Source organism: Sycon ciliatum, chromosome 2, assembly GCF_964019385.1.
Source record: "Sycon ciliatum chromosome 2, ocSycCili1.1, whole genome shotgun sequence".
NCBI classification, from domain to species: Eukaryota; Metazoa; Porifera; class Calcarea; order Leucosolenida; family Sycettidae; genus Sycon; species Sycon ciliatum.
Window position 1 is genome coordinate 18,064,061 of NC_088644.1, and position 27,372 is coordinate 18,091,432.

General features: G+C 47.7%; 1 protein-coding gene across 1 annotated transcript; it reads left to right on the forward strand.

Moving 5' to 3' along the window:
* Positions 1–776: 776 nt before the first annotated feature.
* Positions 777–26,680, forward strand: LOC135809030 (ubiquitin carboxyl-terminal hydrolase 38-like). The gene is made up of 7 exons (XM_065322290.1): positions 777–2,064; positions 13,246–13,347; positions 15,343–15,498; positions 18,095–18,393; positions 20,379–20,481; positions 21,491–24,007; positions 25,347–26,680. The coding sequence occupies exons 1-7, from the start codon at positions 1,054–1,056 to the stop codon at positions 25,476–25,478; spliced, it is 4,320 nt and encodes a 1,439-aa protein (XP_065178362.1). The 5' UTR covers positions 777–1,053; the 3' UTR covers positions 25,479–26,680.
* The last annotated feature ends 692 nt before the right edge of the window (positions 26,681–27,372 follow it).

Here is a 27,372-nt window from a genome sequence, read left to right on the forward strand (position 1 = left end):
GTGTTTCGAGCCCTCCATAAGTTGTGCAGTCCACTACTCTCGACCTGCTTCCTCCCTCGCACTGCCACTTCACAAACCTCAGCCCGTACACGCTCTCAATCCACTTTGTCACTTAGTCTTCCTTTAGTTTCTCGCCGCTATGGTTTATACTCGCTTAGCTTTCTTGGTTCTGATCGTTGGAATGCGCTTCCTGCTGATATTCGCACAATCTCCTTGCTCAGAAACTTCCGTTCATCTATTCAACAATTCATAGGGTACCCTGTAAAAAGGCCCTAGGCCTGTGGGACTGCCCTATTCAAAATTTAATAATAATAATAATAATAATAATAATAATAATTCGACAGCGTCGTACCGCTCAGATTCGCCCAAAACACGAGGAAATGTACGGTAAATACAAATGCGTACGCATTTTGCGTACGGGGCCGACTGGCCAGAGTTCATGCACTGCAAACACCCGTGAATATGTGCGCGTCACCGTAGCGCGTGTACGTGTGTACGTGTGCATTCTAGCACTGCAGTCAGATCAGATGATGATGATGATCAGCATCAGGGAGTCGTAAAAGTATTTTACGACTCCCTGATGATGATTGATGAGAGAATGAGCTCTAAGATCATGATGTCACTTGTCAGATGTATGCGCATGCATGAATGCCATGATGATGTACGTGTGGATTGTGGAATGTTCGAATCACTTCTACTACACTTCTTCTACAGTCTACAAATGACAAGTGACGAGTTTGGTCCTGGACAAAGTAACAGTTCTGTTACAATATTTTTGATAGTAAGTTAGTTGTAGTTATCTACCACGTCTTTACACAGTCAGTTGCAGCTTGCTTTGGTCTGTAGCTGTTCCGCTGGAAAGCCATCCTGCCTTCAGCAGTTCAGCTAGCCTTCTTTTTTTTTTTATGTACTAGTAGTACATGTAGTACAGCTCTGAGTTTAGCCGAAGTGGCATAAGAGATTTTGAATTTGTTGACGTTAGAAATGAAAGAATAGAGCTGCTTGCAGCAGAAGCCCCTGTTCATCATACTTCCTTTCATCTTGTTTTGCTTGATGGCGATGGATGATCTTGTGGAGTCAATCCTAGCTTCAGAACATTCTGAATCACTCAAGTATGAACTTTTGAAGAGAGCAATCGAAGCTGACACTGGAAGGCTTGACAAAGGTGCAAGTAGTTCGTTGATAAGTTCTGCTATTTCCTGGTCACTGGACGAGGACTCGAGGGTTCACCGGGCATTTGGTCGAAGCCTGATTTCTCATGCGGGAAAAAGGTACTTGCCAGCTCTACGGAGCGCTGTGAATGGCTGTTTGGTGGAATATCTGAGCGCACAGCCTACCGAAGCACTTTTCGACACTGTTCAGTGTGTAGTGGACGCTGTTCCAATGGACGATCGGCATTTGGTGTGCGCCAAAGTGAAGAATGCTGTATGTACGTGGCTGTCAGCTGCAGACGTCATCATAACCTCTGTATCAGTATTGGCCAAGATGGCGAGGTTACTTACTGACCACCCCCTTTGTTTACCAAGTTCAACTGTTGTTCCAACAAGTATAGTTAGCCGCAAGTTTTTAATATATCTTGCACACTGCACTTGGTCACAACCCGATGCCAATGCTAGAGGCTCTAGACAGTCCAGTGCTGCCAGGCTCTCTCCGCCGTTTGCTGACATGAAATCTATTTCAAAATGTCTGGCAATGCTATGGTCGCGGAATGCAGATGTAGTTGTTGTCAACCTGAAGACAATTCTCAGTGCGATATCTAACGATGGTTTGCCTTTGGTGCCATCATTCTGCGGCAGCCGTGACGGTGAGCTGCGTGGATGCTACCTTGCGCTAGCACTGTGCACGCTGCCTCGTTCGCAAGTGACGAATGCATGTCGATGTGCTATTTTCGACAGCAACTTGACTGCTAAAAGCCTCACAACATGCCTTGGAACGTTGATGGATTGGCTGTTGATTCTTCCTGTGGATGGTCTACATTACTGGCTGACTGAGTTCATGGAGGGATTGTTAGCGAAAAAAGAGTTTATGTCCTTGCTGTCCGTCCTTTTACCCCGTCTTGAAAATGTAAGTTATTGATGGTATATGTGTGTGTGTGTGTGTGTGTATGTGTGTTGTGCGTGTATATTGTGTGCGTGTTGTGTATTAAAATTTGGGTTTAGCGACCTCTAGTATTAACGACCACCTAATTTTAATTAAACTCGGATGGAGGGCCAAGTATTAACATTAAAAAAAGAAGAGAGGACCATAAGTTTACAAGTTATCCGTTTTGTCCAACACTACCGATTATAAGCAGGATACTGTTGAAGGTCGTTGAATGTCAGTGCTGTATAAGCACAAAGTTTCGTTTGGAATTAACTTTCGCTATATTCGTTAGGGGCACGAAATAGCTTAAGTTTGTACCAAACTAAAGTGACCCCTTCTGAACGTTCGGGGTGACAGCTCTCGACCAAAAACGAAATTTAGTACGTAACGAACCTGCTGGTGGAGTGATCCAACGAAAGATATCGTGAACGAAAATTTGTACTTATACAGTATCACATCAGTCAGTTTTGGGCTAATTGTTGCACATTTTGACTCGACAGTATCCTGCATATCATCGTTAGTGTTAGACGAAACGGATAACTTGTAAACTTATGGTCCTCTTTTTTAACCTAATTTTAACTGCTTTTCTATGCACCGGCAGTTCTGCATAAAAACTAGTACTAATAAAAACTGCACTGGAATAAGTGACCACCTGCGCTGTGCGACCTGCGGCCGACTTTTAGTGTGCCAAGTGCCATATCCGACCTGCAACAGGGCTGAATTGCGCTCAGAAGTGAGTGCATGCAGTCAACAGATGTGACAAGTGGCAATGCAGGGTGCACTGCATGCAGTTGAGAGAGGTGTGAAAACTCACGGGTACTTCGTATGCATGAACGTACTCTGTGGTGTGTGGTGGTGGTGGTGTGGGTGGTGGTGGCGTGGGTGGTGTGGGTGGTGGTGGACTGGGTGGGGTGGTGGTGGACTGGGTGGGGTGGGGGTGGTGGTGGACTGGTGGGGGTGGTGGCGGTGGTGGTGTGTGTGTGCTCGTGCACGCATCTGTGCGTTCAACTGTGTTGTGTGTGTGTGCGTGTAAAAAAATGAAAAATGAGGTTTTTTTTTCATTTTTCATTTTTTCGGCTAAAAATTAGTGGTGGTCGATTCATCAGCCTTGCAAGCTGTTGAATGGTGTAATCCCAGCACAAGTTGCTATGTCTAACATAGCTGTTCGCTATCATCGCTTCCGCGATGGGCATGTCTGAGGTGTGCGTGTGTGTGTGTGTGTGTGTGTGTGTGTCCTTCGTCTTTCGTCATCTTCTTGTCACAGCTACATGTAGCATTCTTGGTTCGCTGTGACGTTTAGCTTGTTTTCGTCTTGAGTGCGCTCACCTTCCCCTTTCTCAAGTTATTTCACAACTTAAAACCTTCCGAGTTGGAAGGCTGATGGCGTGCGCATTCAAGACATGATGAAGCTAAACGTCAGGTCATTGAATGTCAGTACCACAGCAGTCATTATTGTGCTACCTGTTGCACGTTATGACTCATCAATATCAAGCTTATAACTGCCAGTGTTCGACAAATACGGGTAACTTGTAAACCTTTGGTCCTTTCTTCTTTTAAAAGTTTAATCCTTGGCTCTCCATCCGAGTTAAATATAAGATGTGAAAAAGCTTTTCTACCGAGGGTATGTCTAATCAGGACTCTACTCTGCAGTGTACATTGGCTGTCGCTTGTATTACTGGGCTTCCCAAATAAAAATATCTCAAAAAAGTTCTTTTCTGCTTTCAGAAAAAAAATCATGTTGGATGTGCACTGCGAAATTTTCGTTCTAAATTCGGTACTTCTTAAAGGTAGTTTTCCGACTGTGTGCTGCCAAATGCTGGTGCTAAGCCAGACTCTATCCCAGACACATGTTTTCTATGTGATTTCTCTTTGTTGCCCGTGAAGTAGAACCTATTTTGTATAGTAATAATAATATTTAAAAAGCTTACGTGGAGATAAAAGTGTAATCAACGCAATAAATAGAGTAAGCTGCGCACTCAGTACAAACACCATTAGCAAAACTTGTTTTTCATTTTCTCGCGCTAGTTAGGGTCTAAATTATTACTTGCATTGTGCGTATATATATTGAGTTTAGAGCTAATGTTGATTTGCCAGTAATCCTCTGACGAGATGGCGACGAAAACGTTTAGGAACAAGCTTCTTTATTTACATGAAAACAAGTTTTGCTAATGGTGTTTGTACTGAGTGCGCAGCTTACTCTATTTATTGCGTTGAATAATAATATTACTTGTTAATAATTGTAACATGGAAAAATGTGGGCACAAGTTATGCGATCGAATCCACCAACTAAACCAGATTTTGAACAGTCAGACGTGCACAATCTAGCACAAAACTGACAAGGAGTTAAGCACTGCTCGATAGCGCTAACCAACGGCCTTCCAACTTGGAAGGTTCATGGATATTAGTGCTAATTCCAAAGAGACTTGATCGCATGGACTCGTTGGACTTGATCGCATACTAAGTAACTTGTGCCCACATTTTTCCATGTTACAATTTTTTTCCTTCGCTCGCCATCTGAGTTCGAATAATAATAATTTCGTAATCTATACCTTCGCATGCAAAGACGCAAATCCACAGAATCAAGAAGACACTTCCTTTCATCTATCAAATGTTTTCTTTCCCTTCTCTTCAGGATAGTAAAGGGAATGTTGAAAATTTGGAAAACACGTACTCTAGTTTCAGAAATTTTCGGTGCTCAATATTTTCGGTATGAGAGCAAAAGGCTAGGTTAGGTGAACAGAAATTTTCGGTACAGAGAAGCAGTTCTGTTCAGAAGGATGCTTTGAATAGTGTCATGTTTCAATCTTTATGCATTGAGTGCCATAGGCCGTGTCTCATTGTACCCTGTGTTGTGGTCAGAAGAGACCACAGGACTCTGGCTGTCATATCGGTGGTGATTCATCCTTTTACTTCATGTAGTTCGTGTACCACTGCATTGTACTGTAGACTACCGTGCTAGTATTGCTTGCAGCTGCCTGCTAGTGCTGTTACGCATGCCTGATTACGAGCTTGCCCGGCGAGGGTATTATTCTTGTGTATGTTCAAGCATAATTCTGACTTCTGGGTGAACAGAAAGAGAACAGTCATTACTTTTAGTGTCCAAGCATTGGGCGGAAGAAGTGAGTCTCTCACAAACGGAGAGCATTGTGTACCAGAGCGGGTCTCTCACTATCGGAGAACTCGGGGTCTCAGTTCTTCATCGGAACATTTATTGGTAGCAGAGGATGGTTTCTATGTAGAGCCATGAGCAGCAACGAACCAGTTCAGATAGAGCCGGCGGTACCGGGCAACTCGGATGAAGGCGATTCGAGCACACAAGGCGTTCCTACGCAAGCGGCGTCGGACGCTGAAGGAACCGGAACCGCAGTACCAGTGGAAGGAGACAGTGATGCGCCACTCGAGAGTGGGTCCCTGTCAACACGAACTTCCGACAACGCAGTTTCAGACGTGTCAACCTTGCGGGCCTGGAAGACGCAGGCAAAAGGGGATTTCACAAAAGTTCGCAGACGTGTGCTGGTGACCATGACGAACGGTGAGTGCAGTACCGAAGAAGTTGTAGCCGGTTTCACAGAATTAGAGGAGGCATACGAGAGGGCCACCGCAGTGATGGCGGATTTGATGGGTTGTTATGCTGTGCAGGGCGACATCGCTGGGAAAACAAAGGTTTTGTCAGAAATAGAGACAATGGAAAGTCAGCTCAGCGCCGCTGGAGATGCACTAGCTTCATTTCTTTCGCAGTCAACCAACACGGGCTACAGTTTTGCATCACATGGCCAACAGCAACACTTTGATTCAGAGCCAGTTTCAGAGTTCTCACGCACCACTGCCAGTACTGCGTCTCGGTTAGGTGCGCCTGCACGTACGCGCTCCAGAAGTGGTATCAGTTACAGCTCACCGCACGGCCAAGCACGCGATTACCTGTCATCGATTGATACTGTGGTTGACCACGAGAGGCCAACAATCGATCAAGCATACAATCACAGAGACCGGTCTTCAGAAGGAGTGAGGATGAACCTCATGAGTCATGTGGACAGGGAAGCAGAAGATCAGTCCGCTGAGTCAGCGTCCGCTATAGTTCGTAGAACCAGCGCTAGCGTCACCGCTACGAGTGCGAGTAGCACGGTGAATTCCGTTTCCAGCGCTAGCCCTCCTTCGTCTTCGAACTTGACAGCGTCCCAGGACGGGACAACGACGAGCACCACGCGGCCTGTGCAGCAACTCGGGGCGAGCAGTCAGACTGGTACTCGGACGCCGGCACCAGGGACGTCACCCAACAGACCAGCGCCACCAGCTGCACCGCACGGTCCGCAGCCTGCTAGATCTACGAGTGGTAGTGTGAGTAGCAGTGCGACGGCATCACAAAGTGCGGCAGTGACAGCGTCAGCAAGCGGGACTGTGTCTGTTAGAACGGCGTCCAGGGGCAATGCGTACCCGAACCCTGCAGCGCCGGTGTTTCAGTCTCAGAACAGTCAGTCAGCAGCCGGCCTGAATGCTGGTAGACGACCGCCAGTGCCATCACAAGCGAACCCAGTTTCCTACTCAGGACATGGGGGATACGGATATCAGCCAGTCGGCCTGCAGCCCCAAGACTGCCAAGTGCTTCAGGGTCAACCGCCAGCGGTTGGCACTAGTGCGAATGCAGCTGGACCGTGGATGCAACTGCAGAAGATCAGCATTCCGGTGTTTGACGGAGACAAACGCAGATTTGAAGGGTGGCATGCAGCATTCATGGCATGCATCGACGCTGCGCCCATGACACCAGAGACGAAGATGTTGCAGCTTCGACAGTACCTGGCAGGCGAACCTCTTCGGGCTGTCGAGAGCCTGGGATACTCGGCCGGGGGATATAATGCAGCGAAGCAGCTGCTTGAAAGGAAGTACGGCGGTGAGCGGCGGCGAATCGCAATCCATACAGAGGAGCTGGAGAACATCAAGCCTGTCCGGGTCAACAAGCCAAAAGACTTGGAGCGATTCGTAGACCTGCTAACAGTGGCAGTGTCCAACCTGAGGGATGCTGGACGGGCAATGGAGCTGCAGCCTGGTACCTTCTATGGCAAGCTGCTGAAAAAGCTTGACCGGCAGATGTTGGCACAGTACCATCGCTGGCGCCATGACAAGAGGATGGCAGAATCGGTTGAAGTTTTCCTGGAATGGTGTAGTCTGGAGGCGGAGTTTCTAACGACTGCCATGGAAACCGTCGACGGGCTGATAGAGAGCCAACCCAGCAGTAGCAATACTGGCCGGCAATCGCAGTCTGTGCGACCGGTGACACTCGTGACTGCGAAGGAGGAAAAACCGGCGCCTGGGTGCGCTCACTGCAAAGGGAGCCATCCGGTCTGGAAGTGCTTAACCTTCAAGGCCTCGGCACCAACGCAACGCTGGCAGGTGGCACAGAGTTCTGGCCTATGCTTCCGATGTCTCGGGCGAGGGCACTCTGGCAGAGAATGTCAGATGTCAAGGACATGTGGAATCGACGGATGTCAGAAGTCCCATCACCGATTGCTGCATAATCCCCGCCGTGAATCAGCATCCGACAACGGGGCAGGCAGGCCTAAGCCTCAAGCAGCCAAATCGACGGCAGAGCCTAAGCCAGCCACCACCAAGTCTAGTGGCCCAGTGACTCACAATGTTCCGTGCAACTGCTCTGCGGCATCCCAGACAGCGCCTAGCACGGAAGGGGAGCACGTCGGTCTCACCACTGCAATGCTGCAGCGAGAGCCTGTGTCCTTACGCACGATACCCGTGGTCTTGATCGCCGGCAACCGACGAATGACTGTCAATGCCATCTTGGATGACGGAAGCACTCGCTCTTACGTTAACAGCGATGTAGCAGCCGAACTGGGAGTTCAGGGACAGCAACCGGAAAGGATGTCTGTTCACACCCTCAACGGCCACAAAGAGGTGTTCCTCACCACCCCAGTGGCTCTGGAGCTGCAAAGTCTGGACGGGCGTCTGAGAACCGATGTCGAGCTCTACACCACCAAGAAAGTCGTGGGGGATTTCAGCGTTATCGACTGGCAGCAGCAAGGGAGAAAGTGGGAGCACCTCCAAGGCGTCCAGTTCCCACCACTATCATTATGTCGTTCCAGCACCATAGACGTCCTGTTGGGGCTGGACCACGCTGACCTCCACGTTTCCCTGCGAGACATTCCCGGAAAGCCGGGCGAGCCTGTAGCCAGACTAACGCCGCTAGGATGGACATGTGTAGCACCATCAGCAGTTGCTCGACACACTGGCGTTGGGATCACTCTTCACGGCGTGCAGATGCATGAACCACTCGATAGGCTTCTGCGGAAGTTCTGGGAGTTGGAGGATGTGCCGGCAGAAACTGAGACGGTGATCAGCGCAGATGATCAGCAGGTGGTCAGCATGACGAAGGCGACCATGTCGAGGATCGACCAGCGCTATGAAGTCGGCGTTCCATGGCGAAAGAAGCCCCCGGACCTGGCAGAGAATTACGACATGGCTCTCCGGCGCCTGGAGTCAACAGAACGGCGGCTCGCAAAGCAGCCGGAAGTGTCCACAGCTTACAGAACCACCATCAAGCAGTATGAAGCCAAGGGCTACGTGCGCCGTGTGCCAGTGGGTGAGAACAGCGTCCCCAGGTGGTTATTGGCACATTTTCCAGTTGTGAGGATGGGCAAAAGCACAACCAAGGTACGCATCGTGTTCGATGCATCTGCCAAGCAGCAAGGAACGTCGCTCAATGACGTGATTCACCAAGGGCCTAAGCTCCAACAAGATTTGAGCCAGGTGCTACTGAGGTTCCGGAAATACCCGGTGGCACTGGCTTGCGACATCAGCGAGATGTATTTACAAATCCAGCTGAGAGAGGAGGACAGGCCATTCCATCGATTTCTGTGGCGAGAGGATCCCAGTGAGAAGCCGGAAGTGTACGAATTTCAGCGAGTCGTCTTCGGCGTCAACTGTTCGCCTTTCCTCGCGCAATTGGTCACGCAAGAGCATGCCCGAACGTCGACATCGAAGTACCCGAACGCCGCTGAAACCGTCCTCGAGTCGACATACATGGACGACAGCCTGGACTCCGCACCGTCGGTGAGCGCTGGCATCGACAACTACCACCAACTGACCAGCCTCTGGGGCGAAGCAGGCATGCACGCCAGGAAATGGCTTTCGAACTCGCAGGAGATCATGGATAAGATCCCTGAAGTGGACCGGGCTGCCAACGTCGCCTTCGGAGAAGCGCTGCCCACCATCAGGACGCTGGGTGTGCAGTATGATGCGAGCACAGACAACTTTGGCTTTACCTTCTCACCACCGCCAACAGAAGTTAAGCTCACGAAGCGAGCTGTACTGAAGAAAGCAGCAACAATCTTCGATCCGCTCGGCTTCATGGCGCCAGTCACAGTCTGCGCGAAGATGCTACTGCAACGAATGTGGTCTGCCGGTCTGCAATGGGACGATCCGCTAGAGCCTACCCTGGAAGAGGAAACGAGGCAGTGGTTCAATGAGCTGCCAGAGCTTGCCAAGATTCGGATACCGAGATGTCTACACTTCGACCTGACGACCGGCATCGCAGCGACGGAGTCGAAGCTACAGTGCCATGTATTTGCTGATGCCTCTGAGCAAGCCTATGGAGCCGTCGCATACGCTCGTGTGAAGAGCAGTGGTGGCGTTCAAACTCGCCTTGTCGCAGCCAAGACAAGGGTGGCGCCTCTACATTCAGTGAGCATTCCAAGGTTGGAGCTCATGGCGGCCGTCATGGCAATTCGGTTGGCAAGCGTCGTGACTCGTGCGCTAGGCTTAGCTATGTCAGACGTGGTACTCTGGACAGATAGTCAGAATGTTCTTTACTGGATCAGAGGCAGGAGCCGAAGTTACAAGGCATTTGTGGCGAACCGAGTCAGCGAGATCCACAACCAGAGCCAACCGTCACAGTGGCACCATGTTCCCACAGACCAGAATCCAGCTGATGTGGTCTCTAGGGGTACAACGGTCCCCAATCTCGACACGACCGTCTGGTTGAATGGCCCTGCTTTCCTCCAACAAGAGCCGGAAAAATGGCCCATGGGAACAGTGCCAGCCTATCCGCAGTCCGAGGCACGGAAAGAGGAGAAGAAAGTGAGCGCCGTATCATCTGGAACCACGGTCAGCTTGCTGCAAGTGACCGCTAACGTTGACGATTCCAGCCCACTCCATGCCAACAGGTTCATCAACTGGGCACGGGGAGTACGACTGTGGGCGCGGGTGCTGCGGTTCGGTGAGAACTGCCGTCGACAAAAGGAGGATCGTCAGGGAGGGGAGCTGATGCCCGACGAATTGGCAGCCGCAGAGACGGAGATCATAAAGCTTGCGCAAGGAGAAGCGTTTCATGCGGAGATGCCAGCGCTCCGGAACAAGCAATCCATTCCAGAGCGTAGTTCCTTGAGGTCCTTGTGTCCGTACATCGATGAGGAGGGTGTCATACGCTGCCGTGGTCGACTTGAATTCGCAGACTTTCTGCCACGAGATGCCGTCAACCCGATCATCCTGCCAAGACACCATACCGTAACCAGGTTAATCGTCCAGCAATATCACGACCAAGCTCAGCATGTCGGAGGCGTCAACCAGGTGTACGCATCTCTTTGCAGCCGCTTTTGGATAGTAGCTGGGAGGGAAGCCGTCCGAGACGTCGAGAGGAAATGTCCGCGATGCAAGCTACTCAAGGCCAGACCCACACAGCAAGTGATGGCACCATTGCCGCGGAGCCGCATCACACCATCCTTCAGGGCGTTCGCTCGAGCTGGAGTTGACTTTGCTGGGCCGTTTGAGACAGTACACGGCCGCGGGCGAAAGCGGACAAAGCGCTACTTGTGTCTATTCACTTGCTTGGCCACGAGGGCAGTACATCTGGAGATCGCATACAGCATGGACACGAACTCCTTCCTCAATGCCTTCTACCGCTTTGTTGGACGACGGGGACTGCCAGAACGGGTCATCTCGGACAACGGCACCAACTTTGTCGGCGCACAAGGAGAATTGAAGGATCTTGTTGCGCAAATGGATGAAGAGCAGATCATTCGGACAGTGGCGGATCAGAGGGTGACATGGCAGTTCAACCCGGCGGCCGCCCCTCACTTCGGTGGAGTATTCGAAGTAATGATACGTGCGGCTAAGCGAGCCGTGTCAGCGATTTTGAAGTCTGCCGACATCACAGACGAAGAGCTGACCACAGCTTTCGTCGCAGCTGAGAGTCTCATCAACTCAAGACCATTGACGTACACATCCAGCTCGCCGTCAGATGAACCGCCTCTTACGCCGAACCACTTCCTATTCGGGCAGTGTGGAGGAACATTTGCACCATCATCGGTCGACACAACCGACTTCAACCCGCGGAAGCGCTGGAGGAGAGTCCAACAACTAGTCCACCACTTCTGGCAGCGATGGATACGGGAGTGGCTTCCGTTACTTACCCAGCGCAAGAAATGGCGGAAGCCTCATGATGACGTCAAGATCGGAGATGTTATGCTGTTGCTGAGTCCCAACACCCCTCGCGGTAACTGGCCTCTGGCAAGAGTGTTGGAGACATTTCCTGGACGAGACGGACATGTGCGTGTCGTGAAAGTGCAAGTTGGAAAGTCTACGCTAATCCGTCCTATCAGCAAGCTGTGCCCAATTGAGTCACCTGCTGAGTGAACATCTTAAGACGGGTCAGACCATCACATGGTTTTAGACTTTGTAATGTCAACTATTTCATGCTGTAGATTAGGCAAGCCGTTTGCTGCAGTGTTATTTTCTTTGCTTCTCCTTTCTAGCTGTCGATACTATACTAGACGTTGCTAAGCTAGGTGTTTAGTTTCGATAGTGCTCCACACATCGAGGAAGGGGAGAATGTTCAGAAGGATGCTTTGAATAGTGTCATGTTTCAATCTTTATGCATTGAGTGCCATAGGCCGTGTCTCATTGTACCCTGTGTTGTGGTCAGAAGAGACCACAGGACTCTGGCTGTCATATCGGTGGTGATTCATCCTTTTACTTCATGTAGTTCGTGTACCACTGCATTGTACTGTAGACTACCGTGCTAGTATTGCTTGCAGCTGCCTGCTAGTGCTGTTACGCATGCCTGATTACGAGCTTGCCCGGCGAGGGTATTATTCTTGTGTATGTTCAAGCATAATTCTGACTTCTGGGTGAACAGAAAGAGAACAGTCATTACTTTTAGTGTCCAAGCATTGGGCGGAAGAAGTGAGTCTCTCACAAACGGAGAGCATTGTGTACCAGAGCGGGTCTCTCACTATCGGAGAACTCGGGGTCTCAGTTCTTCATCGGAACAAGTTCCCTATTGCATGATGTGTGTTAGTGTTTGTTCGGTGTATTGAAATTTGAGGTATGAAACAGACGCATCGAAAGTACCGAAAATAAAAGTACACCGAAAATTTGTGAAATTTCAGTAACTATAATTAGACAGAGGCAATATGCTTTGGTTCTGCAAGAGTGCTCAATGCCTGATTCAGGCAGAGCGGCGTACACAAAGGCACACAATGAAAACCTTGGCAAATTAATTCCGTTGTGACTCAGAGTTTCATGGCTGAACCAATCATCAGACAACGAGTGCGCTTTTTGTGTGCGCTTAGATTTGTCATACGAATGCAGATGCCTGTGTATGCGTGTGTGCGTGTGGACATGTGTGTATATGTGTGTGTGCATATATCTATAGGGGTGTGTCACGTGTATATGCGTGTGTGCGTGTGCTTGTGCGTGTGCGAGTTAGGGTGTTGTGGGTGGGTGGGTGTCTGTGTGTGCGTGCGCCCGTGTGCAAGTTAGGGTGTTGTGGGTGGGTGTATATGTGTGTGTGTTAGTGTGTGCGTGTATGTGTGTGGGTGTTACTATGTGTGTGCGTGTTAGTATGTGTGTGGTGTGTGAGCGAGATTAAGCGCGTGCTTGTTAGTGCTAGACCTGCGCCTACTGCATCTGCCTCTGAAATAGCATGTCCCTGTATACATTCACGCGATTACTCCTCTCGGTATCGTATTATCACACCTCTCTCCACTTAGATATACCAGCGCTGCCTCCTATTCCATTATCGTTGTCTGATGATTGGTTCAGCCATGAAACTCTGAGTCACAACGGAATTAATTTGCCAATATGTCAATAGTATTTTTGCGGTGAATTTGACAAGGGCACTGAACCTCCCCCACCTGTCCATTGCTATTGTTGTTACAGCTATTTGCATCACTTCGCCAGTCCATGTGTCGCGCTGAAGTATTCCCTGTTCTACGGCATATCCTACTTGGTGTGCAGCATGCTCCCATTTGCTTCGTTAAGGTAAGCGTAATGGTGACATGTGGGATGTTTTTCCGTATTTCGAGTAGGCTCTCTATACTCGAACTTGGGTGTGATGAAAGGAGGCTTCCATTGCTCTTGACAGTGTACTCTACCTTTAGCTCAATATAACTGACCTAGTTGGAGCTGGTGCGCAATGGATGCTAATCTTAACAGGTTTTTGTTTGCATGCTCTGGCCAGACTGCGAGCCTTGTGAAGCACTCAAGAGCATGGTCAAGCTGGCCACTGAACTGTCAGCAGTTCTTGAGATATACAGAGTAGTGATGTAACGAATAATCGATTATTCGAATTTCCTCGATCTCTTGGACCTCAACGAATAATCGATAGGATAAAATCTAGGTTGAAGGTTCGAAAATTCGAATATTCGCAGGCGGGCGAAGTCCATGCGCTGCATTCCGCGCGCACGACTCTAGATCTCTTGACTTGAATGCATAGACTTTGTGCTGTGTTGCAGACAACGACTAGACTACGCGCGGTAGACCATGGTAGACTCTACTCTGACTCGAGTCTGAGCGCTTGTGTTGTGTGTTTGCTACATGTACACTTTTTGTGGCATAGTAGAATAATCGTCTGTTCGCTTGAGTGGTATTCGCTAGATTATTCGTTCGTAAAATTCATGGTTCGTTACATCACTAATAGAAAGGTTTGTCCAACTTTTTGCCTGTTCTCTTAATTTTCCGAGAATTTTTTAAAAAGAACACACCCTTAGACACCATCGCTGCATGTTCTTTACACTTGAAAACACTTCAACCAATCACTCTAACGCAGGTTTTAAACATAGGATAAACTGCCGAAATCTCGCCCATTGGGCATCTTCGGGTCATCAATAAGGAAGTGGAGGCAAACACCAATTACAAATACATATACAGCCTGCGGTATATTCTATTCTAGACGTCGGCACATCACATGCATGCAATTACTGTAATAATAAACCAGTACCGTCCTCTCAAAACACGTCTAGGATTCTCCAGAACTGGCACGTACCATTCACGTGTAAGGGGATCAAAGAGAAAACTATCACATGATATTCAAGGGCAGCATCATGTATCACACTGTCATAAATGCTTATGGTACCAGTGGAATAATAGACGAATCTACTACTTAAAAAAATTGTAACATGGAAATTGTGGGCACAAGTTATGTGACCACAATTTCCATGTTACAATTTTTTTTCCTTGGCTCACCATATCGGAGTTCTACTACTTTTAAATGATTTTTTGCGCACGCACAAAAATGTTAACACAGAAGGCGCATGTTCTGTTCCCAACAAACTCTCACACGCTCATTGGTCTCCGAAGTCCACTGTTCCTGATTTCAGTTCTTTCTGTGTCCGCATTGGCATTGGATTTCTTTCTCAACCCACCCACCCACTCCACTATTGTCATCATCCTGTTTCCTGTTCTAGTTCTCTCCTGTCGGTATCCATTATCATACCGGCCTACAATAACTACACCGATGCCGTCTACTGGCGAAACTCTGTAAATACACGGAGGGGAGTCAACCTTGCTTACCAGGCTCCTCATACGGCTCATTCAGCCTCTCACACTCAGACGGCTCCTCAGCTCACTCAGCCTCCACAGCCGGGCCCTGCCCGGCTGCCTCCATACGGCTCACTCAGCCTCCGCAGCAGGGCCCTGCCCAGCTGCCATACACACACATTCACACAGCTCTAAGCTGTCACTCACTCGGAGCCTGGGAAAGCAATTGACAAACCCTCCTGTTCCCCAAGCTGGTTGCTCGTTGTGTGAGTGCGGCATGCAGATGCTTGTGTTAAGTACTATTTTTATTCAAGCAGCACGTGCCCCTGGCCTACCCCTGTCGTGCCGTATCTTACTTTTGTGGAAAAGTGAATGTTAACTTTAGTATGGGCATTCATTGCATTGTAGTGTTTTATAATTTGGAAGACTACTTCATGTATTTGTTTTTGCTTGTTTGAGAAGATTACCTATACATTGTTATTGTTGTTATTGCAACAGGTGCTACCAAGTGTAGCTGGTGTCCTTGCACAGCTTGAAGAAGAAGGAACGCCTCAGTCCATGAAGCTTCTCACGGAGCTTTCCCACATCTTCAGAGTCTTAGTGCAGCATTTTGGCAATGTGCAAGTCTCCGATGAGGTTCTACGATGCATCAATGTAAGGACTATTGTAGCTAGGTATTATTACTCCTATTGTTTTGAACTGAATCTTCATTCTCCTTTACAAATCCCTCTCTATGGAAGTCATGTAGAAGTCTTCTCCCATGTTTTTCGAAAGCGGCAACGCCATTTACTCTCGCAATGTAGCAAAAACGGCATAGCCACGGTTTCATTCTTGGAGCCCTGGCTGGGCATAGCCATCCAAGTGACCTTGGTGACTTTTAGAAAGCAGCAGGTGCCTGGCAAAGCTGATAGGTGACAACTTCAACTCTTGAGTTTCCAAAGTTCAGATAAATTGACGATCGTGGAATAGTGAAATGTATTCGATGATGTACTCAGCACATCGCCAAGTAAGTTCAGGCCGGCATGTCACTCATAAATTTCTTGGGGGTAGCTTAAGAGCATACACAGCTGACCCGACCCAAGCCAAGTGATAGTGCAGGCCAGCCGCTGGCATAGCTAAGTCAAGGCATGTTTTTTTGTGTCGAATATTCACCACCGAATTCCTGGAAAACATCTAATATTAGGCCAAAACAAATAATGACCTTGTTTCCGGTCGCCCGACCGGGCCACTTTTTCCCAAATTCTGATACTTTTTTTTTGGTCCCAAATGTATACAAACGGTGGCAATGCCATGTGTGCGAGTGCACTCAACGAGTAATAACTCAGTCAAATCTCAACCGAATTCCACAATCGAAACACCTACAAGGTAGCAGAGATTCTCAGCTGTCTGCTCGAAACCCTCCGGGGTCGATACGAGCTAGAATAACGGAGCTGGAAGGACTCGAGCTGTTTGCTTGATTTCTCAGGATGTACGAAAACAGGAATACACCACATGCTGTACAAGAACAGTGAGTCAGTCAACTTTGACTTTGATCCTTGCCGTGATATAATTATGCAAAATGTACATGTGTAGGTGCCCTTGTCCATCAATACCACACCGATTGAGGAACCAAAAAAATTATCCAAAAAAAGTTTCATTCCGGCCGACCGAGTCTCCTTTTTGAGGGGTTGCCGACCGGAAACAAGCTTATTTTTTGTTTTGGCCTTATTAAAAGAATCAGTTCCACCTCCACCGCATGCGCTCCTGGCCGACCTCATTCACACCATTAACAGGACTCCAAGTTGGAGGTATCGGCGAATATAATGTCCTCCATACAGCTCTGTTTCGACCACTAAGGTCTCCTCAATGAAGGTTGAGAATGGGAGGTATGCATCTAAGATGGCCGTCACCTTTTTGCGGGGCAAGTTACCCCATACTTGGCAGGTACAACCCGTTATACAGTAGTACATTTAGGAGTATGACCTCACAAAGTTCATGACCTTTTATGCAGAGCTGGTATCACAGTGTGTACGGTTGTAGTGGACTTGCCCCGCAAAACCTAATGGCGGGAAATGGATGAATACGTCCCATTGAAAGTACAGTTTTATACATAGAATAAAATGAATAGGCGTGATCCCGCGCTTAGAGGTAACAGACGTGCTAAGTGCTAACACATGGAGAAAAGGTGCAAGATGACACTGCTATGCGCCATAAGTGTACTGCGGACATCATTGATACTTGCGCGCCAGATTCTAGCACTCTGAAAACAGATTCTAGCACTCTGAAAACAGATTCTAGCACTCTGAAAACAGATTCTAGCACTCTGAAATACAATCATGTAGCATACTGAAAATAAGGGTGACAGTTCACAGACTTAGCCGTTAGCGCTCCAACACAGCACTGCGAGTAGTCACGCGAGAGGCCCCTAGGGCATTGGCTCCGTGTACTCACTCACCACCATACTGAGCGGTCGTCACATATTAGAGAGGTTCCGGGGAACGATTTTCCGTGCCAAAATCCGTATGGGCGGTACGGATTTTTCGAGGCGTGCTTCATACGATTTTTAGGCACGGAGAATCCGTGTGGACTGGCTTTCATACGAACCCTGTTTCGTGTGGAGATTTTGCGTCATCGAGTGCAGAAAGATTATTCGCGTACACGTTTGGTACAAGAAACATTGATTTTCTGCGGGAAAAGCCAGTTATAAAGCCATGGGCTTCATAAATTCATTTGAAGTACTAGTATGTTTTGTAAAAATGAAGGAATAAGTATCATAATAACAAACTTACAGTCCAGCAGGAAGAGTGAACAAGTGGGTTTCGATTGAAATGTCTGCGTGGACTTTGACTTTTACGGAATGGGGTGAGTCCTTTTGCATCTAAAATAGCTAGGAAAGCAGCGGTGTTTCGAATACAAGGCATGGCTTTAAAGGCGCTGACATAAAAATACGGATTTTGGCACGAAAAATCGTACTCCGGAACCTCTCTACTGACATCGCTTGTAGTGGTAGAGCCTCGCTGGCCATAAGCGAGGGTCCCTGGTCGAGTCCTGGTGGTGACAGTCAATTTTTCTTCAGACTTTACCTGTTTCCGACTTTCCCTCACTTATGAATATCTCAAGTACATGCATTGATAATTTGGACTTATTTTACTGATTTTTGTGCAGTTATGCCTTTTCTCTTTTTCTTTGTTGTTATTGACAGTGCACATACCTTCGGTACGATACTCAAGTAAACAGAATTCTGTTCTGTCTGTGTGTTTGTATTGTTTAGAGGTACGACACATCAAGTGCGGAAACATTGACGACGCGTTTCAAGGCCAACTCCTGGAGTATACTGGGAGCTCTCAAGCGATCCCACCAGCAAGAAAATGGTGGAAAACGAAAGGCGCCTTATCTTATTGCTGGCAAGCCTGTAGATCTGGACCTGGCTAGCTTGAGTTCGTCTTCAAATACGTCACTAGCCAGCATTAGGCATCCATCCCGTGCAGTGTGTGGCAAAGCTGGCCTGCGTAATCTAGGCAACACATGCTATGTCAACTCCGTGCTACAAGCATTCTTTATGAACTCTGGGTAAGGCGGCGCTGCTTCCAACAATAAAGAGGTTTTGCAGAGCAAACGTTCGCAATGATTTTCGCGTTCCGGCTTGCGAAACTATTGGGAACATTGCGCGAAATTTGTGTTTTTCATGATTTTTGCTCCAAGAAAGTATGTGTGCACTCGCGCTTGTTAGAGAAGTGGTCTTCATCCGATTATTTGTTTGTTGCGAGTGGCGGCACCCCGAATCACTGCCTGAGACGAGAGCTCTTTGACTACGTTGTCCATGGCCGGAGACCCACAGACAAACGGGTTGGCTTGTGCCGTAATCTGGCACATCAACACCTGAAATTTTAAAAAGAAGAAGGCATCATTGATGAACTCAGATAGTGAGCCAAGGAAAAAAATTGTAACATGGAAATTGTGGGCACAAGTTATCATTGATGACACATCATTGATGTAACCGACTCTGAGCAGTGAGAAGACGAGCAGGCAGGAGATCGGAGATGGTTCCGGAGATGAAGCAACGGGCTGCCACATCTATGGGAAAGCTAGCATTCGCGGACCTTGCCAAGAGTAGAGATCAAGCACAAAAATGAGGATTGAGGGTGGCTCACCTTGCACCACCGGTCCGCGATGAGCGAAAATTACTGCGAAAGTTTGTTTCGTGTTTCCTGCAACTTTCGCGAGCAAAAAACTGCGAACCTTCGCACGAAGTTTCACTTCTCGTGATGTCAAACAAAAATTTGCGCGAACGTTCGCACTGCAAAACCTCTCTAATGTCTCTGGTGTTTCTGTCTTTGTTTTTCATACTGGTGTTTCTCTCTTTGTTGTTTAAGCTGGTACTCCTGCTGCTGCTGACTTGTTGCTGCTGCTGCTATTGCTGCAGGCTTTGTTTTGATGCTGGTGCTGCTGTCTGTGTTGTTGATGTCAATGCTGCTGTCTTTGTCCTTGTTGCTGGTGTTGCTGTCTGTACCATGACTGGTGTTGCTGCTGTCTATGTCATGGCTGCTGGTGTTGCTGTCTGTGCCATGGGTGCTGGTGTTGCTGTCTGTGTCATGGCTGCTGGTATTGCTGTCTGTGTCATGGCTGCTAGTGCTGCTGTCTGTGTCATGGCTGCTAGTGCTGCTGTCTGTGCCATGGCTGCTGGTGTTGCTGTCTTTGTCATGGCTGCTGGTGCTGCTGTCTGTGCCATGGCTGCTGGTGCTGCTGCCTGTGCCATGGCTGCTGGTGCTGCTGTCTGTGTCATGACTGCTGGTATTGCTGTCTGTGTCATGGCTGCTGGTATTGCTGTCTGTGTCATGGCTGCTGGTGTTGCTGTCTGTGCCATGGCTGCTGGTGTTGCTGTCTGTGCCATGGCTGCTGGTGCTGCTGTCTGTGTCATAGTTGCTGGTGCTGCTGTCTGTGTCATAGTTGCTGGTGCTACTGTCTGTGTCATAGTTGCTGGTGGTGATACTAGTGATTGTGGTGCTATTATAACACTATGCAGTTGCATTGTCTAACTGGCTACTTGTCACGTGTTTAGAGTTTAGACACACATACCAGTTTGTATGTGCTTTACCCATGCCTTCTTACGTGTTACATTCTCACATCTGTGAATGTTTTTGTCTTTTGTCATTCTGTTTCTCACTGTGTTCTTATCAGTCAGAGTATTCAGTTGATTACCACACTGTTGTTGATGCTGCTGCTGCTGCTGGGTCCTTCTGCTCAGCTGGTGCCCTGTGGGGGTGCTGGTGGTTCAGTTGCCCCGCCACCTTTACTGCTGCTTGTAACTAGGGTGTTACAGTGTACTGTATGTGTGTGCATGCATGGTTGAGTGTGCGTGTGTGTGTGTGTGTGTGTGCTGTTATGTGTGTGCACTACAGCATCACATGCATTGAGGTGGTCATGGTAGTGGTGGTGACAGCAGCAGCAGTGCTGGTTCTCACTTAGTCTCATTGTCGAAGAATGCATTCTATCATCATCATCATCAGCATCATCATCATGCTTATTGTTTTCTTCTGTTGCGGTGTTGGTCCAAGATTCCGCGAGTCCGTGCTCTTGTGTACTCCTTGTCCGGAGGATGGCAGCAAGTCCTTGATTGGTGCTTTGCAGCGTGTAATGGCCTACCTTCTGCTCACTAAGGTAAGCAGTTCAGGTGTTGTGTGCGGCCACTGGCTAGTCTATGTGTACATCATGTAAGTAAGCAGGATGCTCCCTTTTGTCGAAGAATTATGTATGCGTGTGCATGTGGATTCACTGGCCGAAAGTAATGTACAGTAAGTATCGTTTATAAAGTGACCGGATATAATGATATACCGGTTATAGTGATAGAGCACGTCAAAATCAAAATCAAATCTGAAAAAATACAGCTAAAATATCACTATATACACTATTATCGGCTATACCGATATATCGCTTATTGTGATGGCCTTCAGGAAGCAAACCATATCAAATGTACAGGAAAATATCGCATATAATGATCAAGAGTGATCTTTCTGCATGCTCTTGTCCGTTTCTGGCTGTGTTGCCTCTCACGATGATGTTGCCAACTCACGTACACAGCCACTCATGTCTATTTCTGGCTCTACGCAACTCGTTGGACACCGAGTAGATCTACGATCTACGTGAGCACGGATCCAGCTCAGGCTTTTTTTGGAGAACACGCTGAAGAAGCAGCCATGCCACATGATGTATCGAAGTTCTAGTACATGTACAGTCTGTACTCGTACTGCACTGCCATGCACTGCTCTGTGTCATGCACCGGTACACAGTCCGCGGAGCATGCATGCACTTTCAGCATGCTTTTTCCAGCGTGTACGCATCATTTCATGTGCAGTCATGTGCCATGTGTCGGTCAAACATGCAAATCGGCTATAGTGATGCACCGGATATAGTGATACATTTTCGAAAATCAAAGGGGCACGTTATATCCGATATTTACTGTAACTTCAAAAAGCTGTGTGGTGTAGACCAGGCTGGATGGTGGCAGTCAATTCTTCAGCCTTGCAAGCTCTTGAATGGTGCAATCGCAGTACAAGTTGCTATGCTTTCTACTATAGCATCGCTATCATTGCCTCAGGCGATGGGCGTCCGAGGTCAAAGGTCTGTGTGTACGTGTGTGCTTGTGTGTGTGTGTGTTTATGTGTTTTAGCGGCAAGCCTACTCTCCGAAGGAGTTCTTGGAGATAGCGCGACCCAGTCACTTTCTCCCTGGAACACAACAGGATTGTGCTGAGTTCTGTCGACATGTGCTAGATCTAATCAACACACAGCTCTCCAAGCAGCAACAGCAGTTGCGACAGGCAGAGACGTCTTCAACTGGATCAAGTGAGCAGGGTTGCCAGAGAGAGAATCCCTGTGTAAGTGCTCGTAGAAGTGGTGATGGATGCAGTTCAATAGTTGACACAAAGCCAGGTCAGCAGTCGAGCCGTCCAGACAACTGTGTTCAGCGCCATTTCCAGCTCAAACTGCATACAAAGTATACGTGTTGTGTGTGCACTCACCAATCATCTCAAATTGAGTCAGCTTTTGACTTGATGCTGGCTTTTCCAAGCTCCACCTCATCATCATGCGGAGCAGCCGTATCTAGCAGCACTGCAGTCAAACAGGCTGAAGAAGCAGCTACTGTTGCCCAGCAGCCAGCTAACACTGTGCTACCGGCGGCACCGAGGAGCAGCACTGTTGATGAAGTGTGCACATTGCCTACTCCACCCAACACTCCTCCTCTGATTTTAACTGATTCCAGCACTGCTTCCGAAGTCACCGTGTCTACATCTATAGACATTGGGACTGATGATGAATGCGAAGGACCAACTCATGCCCAGTGTCATCAGCATGATCAGGGCCGTAGTCATTGCCACTCTTCCTCTTCAGACATGGATTGTGAGAGTCTTGACATAGCTGCACATACCCCTACCAGCAGTACGGATGTGGACACATCTGCTGCCGCTGATGCCACCACTGTTTCTACTGCTACTAGTGCTACCACTGCTACTAGTGCAAAGGGAGAGTGCATTGTCGGTGGGAAGGTTGGGAAGGTTCAGGATGGTCATTCTACATGCCGGGAACAGTCTGAGAAGTTTGCAAGAAGCACAGGAGGAGTAGCTGCGGCAGCGGTACAAGATGATGCATGTCCAACACATTCTCCCGAGCATGTAGTAGTGGCAACTGGTATACGTGGTGGAGAGCGACCTGCTTCAATTGAATCTTCTTCTATGCCATCGCGTCCAACTACTCTAGCATCTCCAGCAACAGCAGCAGTTGATGGTGGTGCTTGTGGGGACACTATTGCTAAGCCTAAGGGTTTGATTCCTAGCCTACCTGTATCCTCGGAAAAAGCTGAGAATCTCAACGATATGTTGCAAGACTTCTTGTCTGTGGAGGCTCTAGACGGTGAGAATGCTTATGAGTGTAGTAAATGTGGACAGCGACAGCGTGGTCAACGCCAGGTCAACATTGTTCAGGCACCTGATCAGCTGCTCATTACGCTAATGAGATTTCATTTTGATCGCTCTACACAGCAGAGAAGTAAGATTCTAACGAAAGTCGACTATCCCCAAATCTTACATATCCCCTGTTCACCATCGAGTCATTCATCTTCTACACTTGCAACATGTGCAAATAGTTGTGCCGGTAGCAGTGGAGACCGTGGTGATAGTTCCGGTGACAGCATTGGCGAGGAGGAGATGAGTGATGAAGAGATTGCTTGTGCCTCACCTCCATCCCTTTCAAGATGTTGCCAGGACACACAGCAGCAACAGCAGGAGCGCAAGCAGCATGTACTTTGCTATGAGCTTAGTGCTGTTGTAGTACATGCTGGAGGTAGTACTGAGCATGGCCACTACTATACACTGGCGTGTGAAACACCTATGCCAGACTCCAATGCATTGCCAGCTGCTGATGTGTGTGCTCATGTACCATCGTCTAACCAACCTGCTGTGGATACTCCCATGGATACCAGCTGCCCATCGATGCCTAATGTGCCATCCGCACATGCACCTACTAAATCTGCTCCTGAATCGAGAGGCGCTAGCGTACAGCAGCAGCAGCAGCAGAAGCCATCAGCTAATGCTACGAATGGCTTCGCAAAACCATGGTATCGCCTGAATGACTCCAACATTCAGTTTTCCTCACTGAAGGCTGCACTGGATGTAGGCCGCAGTACTTTTGATACTGCATACATGTTAGTGTATAACCAATGCGGCTGCCGTCACAGCAACAAGACCAACAACTATGCAGGGCCAGCTGGTGTTAGCACCAGTACACCTGGTGATTCTTGTGTAGATGTGTCAGTGCCTGCTTCTGTTGCACCTTCACCATTAATCTCAGCAGCAGCAGCAGCATCATCGGCAGTAGCACCAGGAAAGCCACTACCATCACCAGCAGTAACATCAAGAGGACCATCACGGCTAACGGCACTGGCAGCAGCAGCAGTACCACCTTCATCATCACCACCGCCACCTTCATCAACACCACCAGCACCTCCACCACCAGCACCTCCAGCAGCAGCAGCAGCAGCAGCAGCAGCAGCGACCACAGCGACTGTACCTGCTGTGCAGGATCTAGCCAACTGGCTGAAAACACGGTCATCCGAAGAGCAGAAGCAACGCTCGCTAGTTCCAGCACGTCTAGCAAAGGAGGTGGAGAATGACAATCTTCTATTTGAAAAGGTATGTGTTAACATTTACTCTCCAAGTCCGGGGGGGGGGGGGGGTCAATTACAATCCTACCTCCTTGTCTGAACCCCGGGCTACTAGTATCCGAATGCCTGGAGTATCTGTGCGCATAGGTCACTACATTCTCTGCATCATACTGGGCACGTTCTTGACAACAGGACGTTTGATCTCTGTTTCTGATTTGCTGACCTACTGTAAAGCGTGAAATTTTCGCGGCGTTTTTAGTTCGCGTTTTCAGAATCCGGACAGGTTTGTGAGGTTTTAATTTTGCGATTGCAGAATGGCATTCTTGCTAAACCTGTGGCATTCTTGCTAAACCTTTCATGGATCTTCTTTTCGCGCTGTCTAAATTTCGCGATTTCCACGCGGTCGCGAATTTTGCAGAAATTAGACCATGGCAATAATTTCACGGTTTACAGTATTATAGTTTTCCCACTTGTCGATACCATGGATACACATTGAAGTAGAGACATTAGAGAGGTTCCGCACTACGTAAAGTTGAGCAACTTTACGTTAGTGGGCGGGAAAAACCCGTGAATTCGCGAGTTTGCACTCCACTTACGGAAAGTTGTCTACGGAGAGTACGTAGATAGGGCTCTGATAACGTAGCTGGTCCGTAAGTGGATTGGGTACAAATTTATGACTCTCTCCCCAGGTCGATTTGGTCGGACACTGCTGCATTCGGAGTTGCCAAGGGCAGCTACGTGATTTGAAAACTCCGTATGGCGGAACCCAGATGCGCATGCAGTTTACGTAAGACTTTCCGTAGATCGACTACGTTTTTTACTAACGTAATTACGTTATGCGGAACCTCTCTAATATTTGGGCATTACTGCGTGGACAGTCCATTCAGAAAGAGATGGTAATATTGCTTTTGGCCATACATGGGTCAGGCTTTGAGTTTTTTTTAAGGATTTTGGTGGCGATTCCATGGAATGCTCTTCCTATTATGTTCCTGAAGTCCATTTCTCCAAAAGCGAGCCATAACAAGAATAGGATTTCGGTCAGGGTTTGCCACAAAAGCACTGAATTGAGAAACCATGTAAATCCATTTGACTCAACTCGCAACAGCCCATTGTGTGGTTCGAACCCCAGTTGAGGTGCCTTTTTTTCGCGGCATGGCACCGTGTACGCTAAAATCACCAACCATGGGAGCTCACCATAGCCAGAGATCTTTTTTGTTTTGTTTAATGGACTGTAGGATGGTTTGAAAGTGGTGGTTCTGATGATCAGAGCCCTCCTAAATAGCTCGCCCAAACATGTTGGGATTAAGCGCTGTATGCGTGTCGTCTTTTTCTTGTATCTTCTGTTGTGTACTTGCTTGTGCAATCAGGAGAAATCATCCACAGTTGTGTATGGACCTGCTCCAGCACCACCTGGATACAAACCACCGCCACCACCACCGCCTCTGGGAGGTGGATGTGGAGGTGGATTTTCTGGACCAACAAGTCGTTTGGTGATGTAGCTCTCTCTGTAAGGCGGTTTGTTGCCTGCGTTTGTGTCAGTTGAAACCTTGATGCATGCACGATATCGTGTGTAAATACATTGTACATTTGCTGTACACACATTCTACATACCTTTACTTAGATAGGCTTGCATTGAATAGAGAAGGAATACTGTTGCTGTATCTAGAACTGAACTTGTTCATACCTTGCATGTTCACACAAAATGGGTTTCCTGTCACATTGCTCTTACAGAATTAGGCTGGTGCATGATCGGGCTGGACTGGCGCAAACAAACTAACCGTGTTAACTTAGCTCATGTGGTATCTTGTCACCACTTTGGCAGTTCTTCACTGTGTGTGTGTATAGGATGTGTGTCCGTTTATAGTTCTTCACTGTGTGTGTGTATAGGATGTGTGTCCGTTTGTAGTTCTTCACTGTGTGTGTATAGGATGTGTGTCCGTTTGTATGTTCAGCTCCCAAGTAGCCTACTAGTATATCGTGTTCTTCCTGTGCTTTTTTTACAATATCATACCGTTTGCACTGTTTTATCCGTGAGTAAATCAGTCAGTCAGAATTTATCACCACACTCATTTTATGATTTTATGCTTGTGTTGTACGTATAAATTCGTATCTTTCTAACACCCTTTCCCTCTCGTACAAGTAGTTCTATTATTTCTATATACATGTAAAACTGATGTGTTTCTAAACAGGTGTTTCGGAGAAAGCAGTTTCAATAGTGCCATAAATAAGACAATTGATGATAATACCATGAAGCAACAATGAAATGTAATATTATGTATTAAAAAAAGATTGTTATTAACGCAATGAATAGAGCTAGCTGCGCACAAACACCGAAAAAGACTACATGTACTACTAAAACAAGATTAATATACGTTTTTTCCTCAATGGTCATCAGTGAATTTACATTGAATAGTGATTATGGGAGAACAATCCAATATTATCTGTGCTCAATAACTATTCAATGGAAAATTGTAAATTCACTATTGACCATTGAGGAAAAACGTTTTATGAATCTTTTTTAAAAATACATGTTAACATTCCATTGTTGTTTCATGGTTTTCGTCGGCATTAATTGTCTTATTTATAGCGCTATTGAAGTGTTTCTCTCTTGCTTTTCTTGCTGCCGTAATATTCCTGCATTTCAATGTGCCGCCCACAGTTCCATCTCCATGCGTGATATTAAACTTTGTTGTGCTGTCTATATTTTTGCTGTCTACTTCGAAGCACTTCAAACGAAGTACTATTGTAGTGGAGCAGATAGTAATTGCACATGTAGTAATCCAGCCCAAACCCCTACCACCATGTACACTGTACACTGAAGCTAGACAGTGAAGCTAGACAGTGAAGCGAGTTGCCTGCCAAGCAAAGGAACTCTAAAAACACACACACACAGTGAAGCAACAGCATTCCAAGGAAAGGAAAAAAGCTTTATTTGTCACTTCTTCAGAGCCAGTCCTGACAGTTCATTCTGAACCCTCTATTCAGTGAACCAAGGGAGAGAAAAGTGAAAAAATGGAAACAAATCGTCCATTCCAAACCCCGACCACCAATGAAAATGGAAACATCCCAAACCCCGGCCACCACCCCTACACGAGTGATTGCTATTATAGCCTCTTCTGTGATTGGTCACTAATCCTTAACCAATCAGAGCCTTCCGTACTCTCCGTGATTTGTCACTTTTTCAGAGCCAGTCCTGACACTTCATTCTCTCGATTCAGTGAACCAAGGGAGGGAAAAGTGGAAAAAAAATAAATGGAAACAAATCGTCCATCCCAAACCCCGACCACCACCCCTACACGAGTGATTCCTTTTATAGCCTGTATTGACTCTTCTGTGATTGGTAACTCATTCTTAGCCAATCAGAGCCTTCTGCACTCTCCGTGATTCGTCGCT

Excerpts from the sequence above, each read along its gene's own strand:
- LOC135809030 (XM_065322290.1), top strand. The coding sequence starts at position 1,054 with ATGGCGATGGATGATCTTGTGGAGTCAATCCTAGCTTCAGAACATTCT. Across the intron at positions 18,394-20,378 it reads GCATTCTTTATGAACTCTGG|ATTCCGCGAGTCCGTGCTCT; the intron begins GTAAGGCGGCGC and ends TGTTGGTCCAAG. Across the intron at positions 24,008-25,346 it reads ACAATCTTCTATTTGAAAAG|GAGAAATCATCCACAGTTGT; the intron begins GTATGTGTTAAC and ends TTGTGCAATCAG.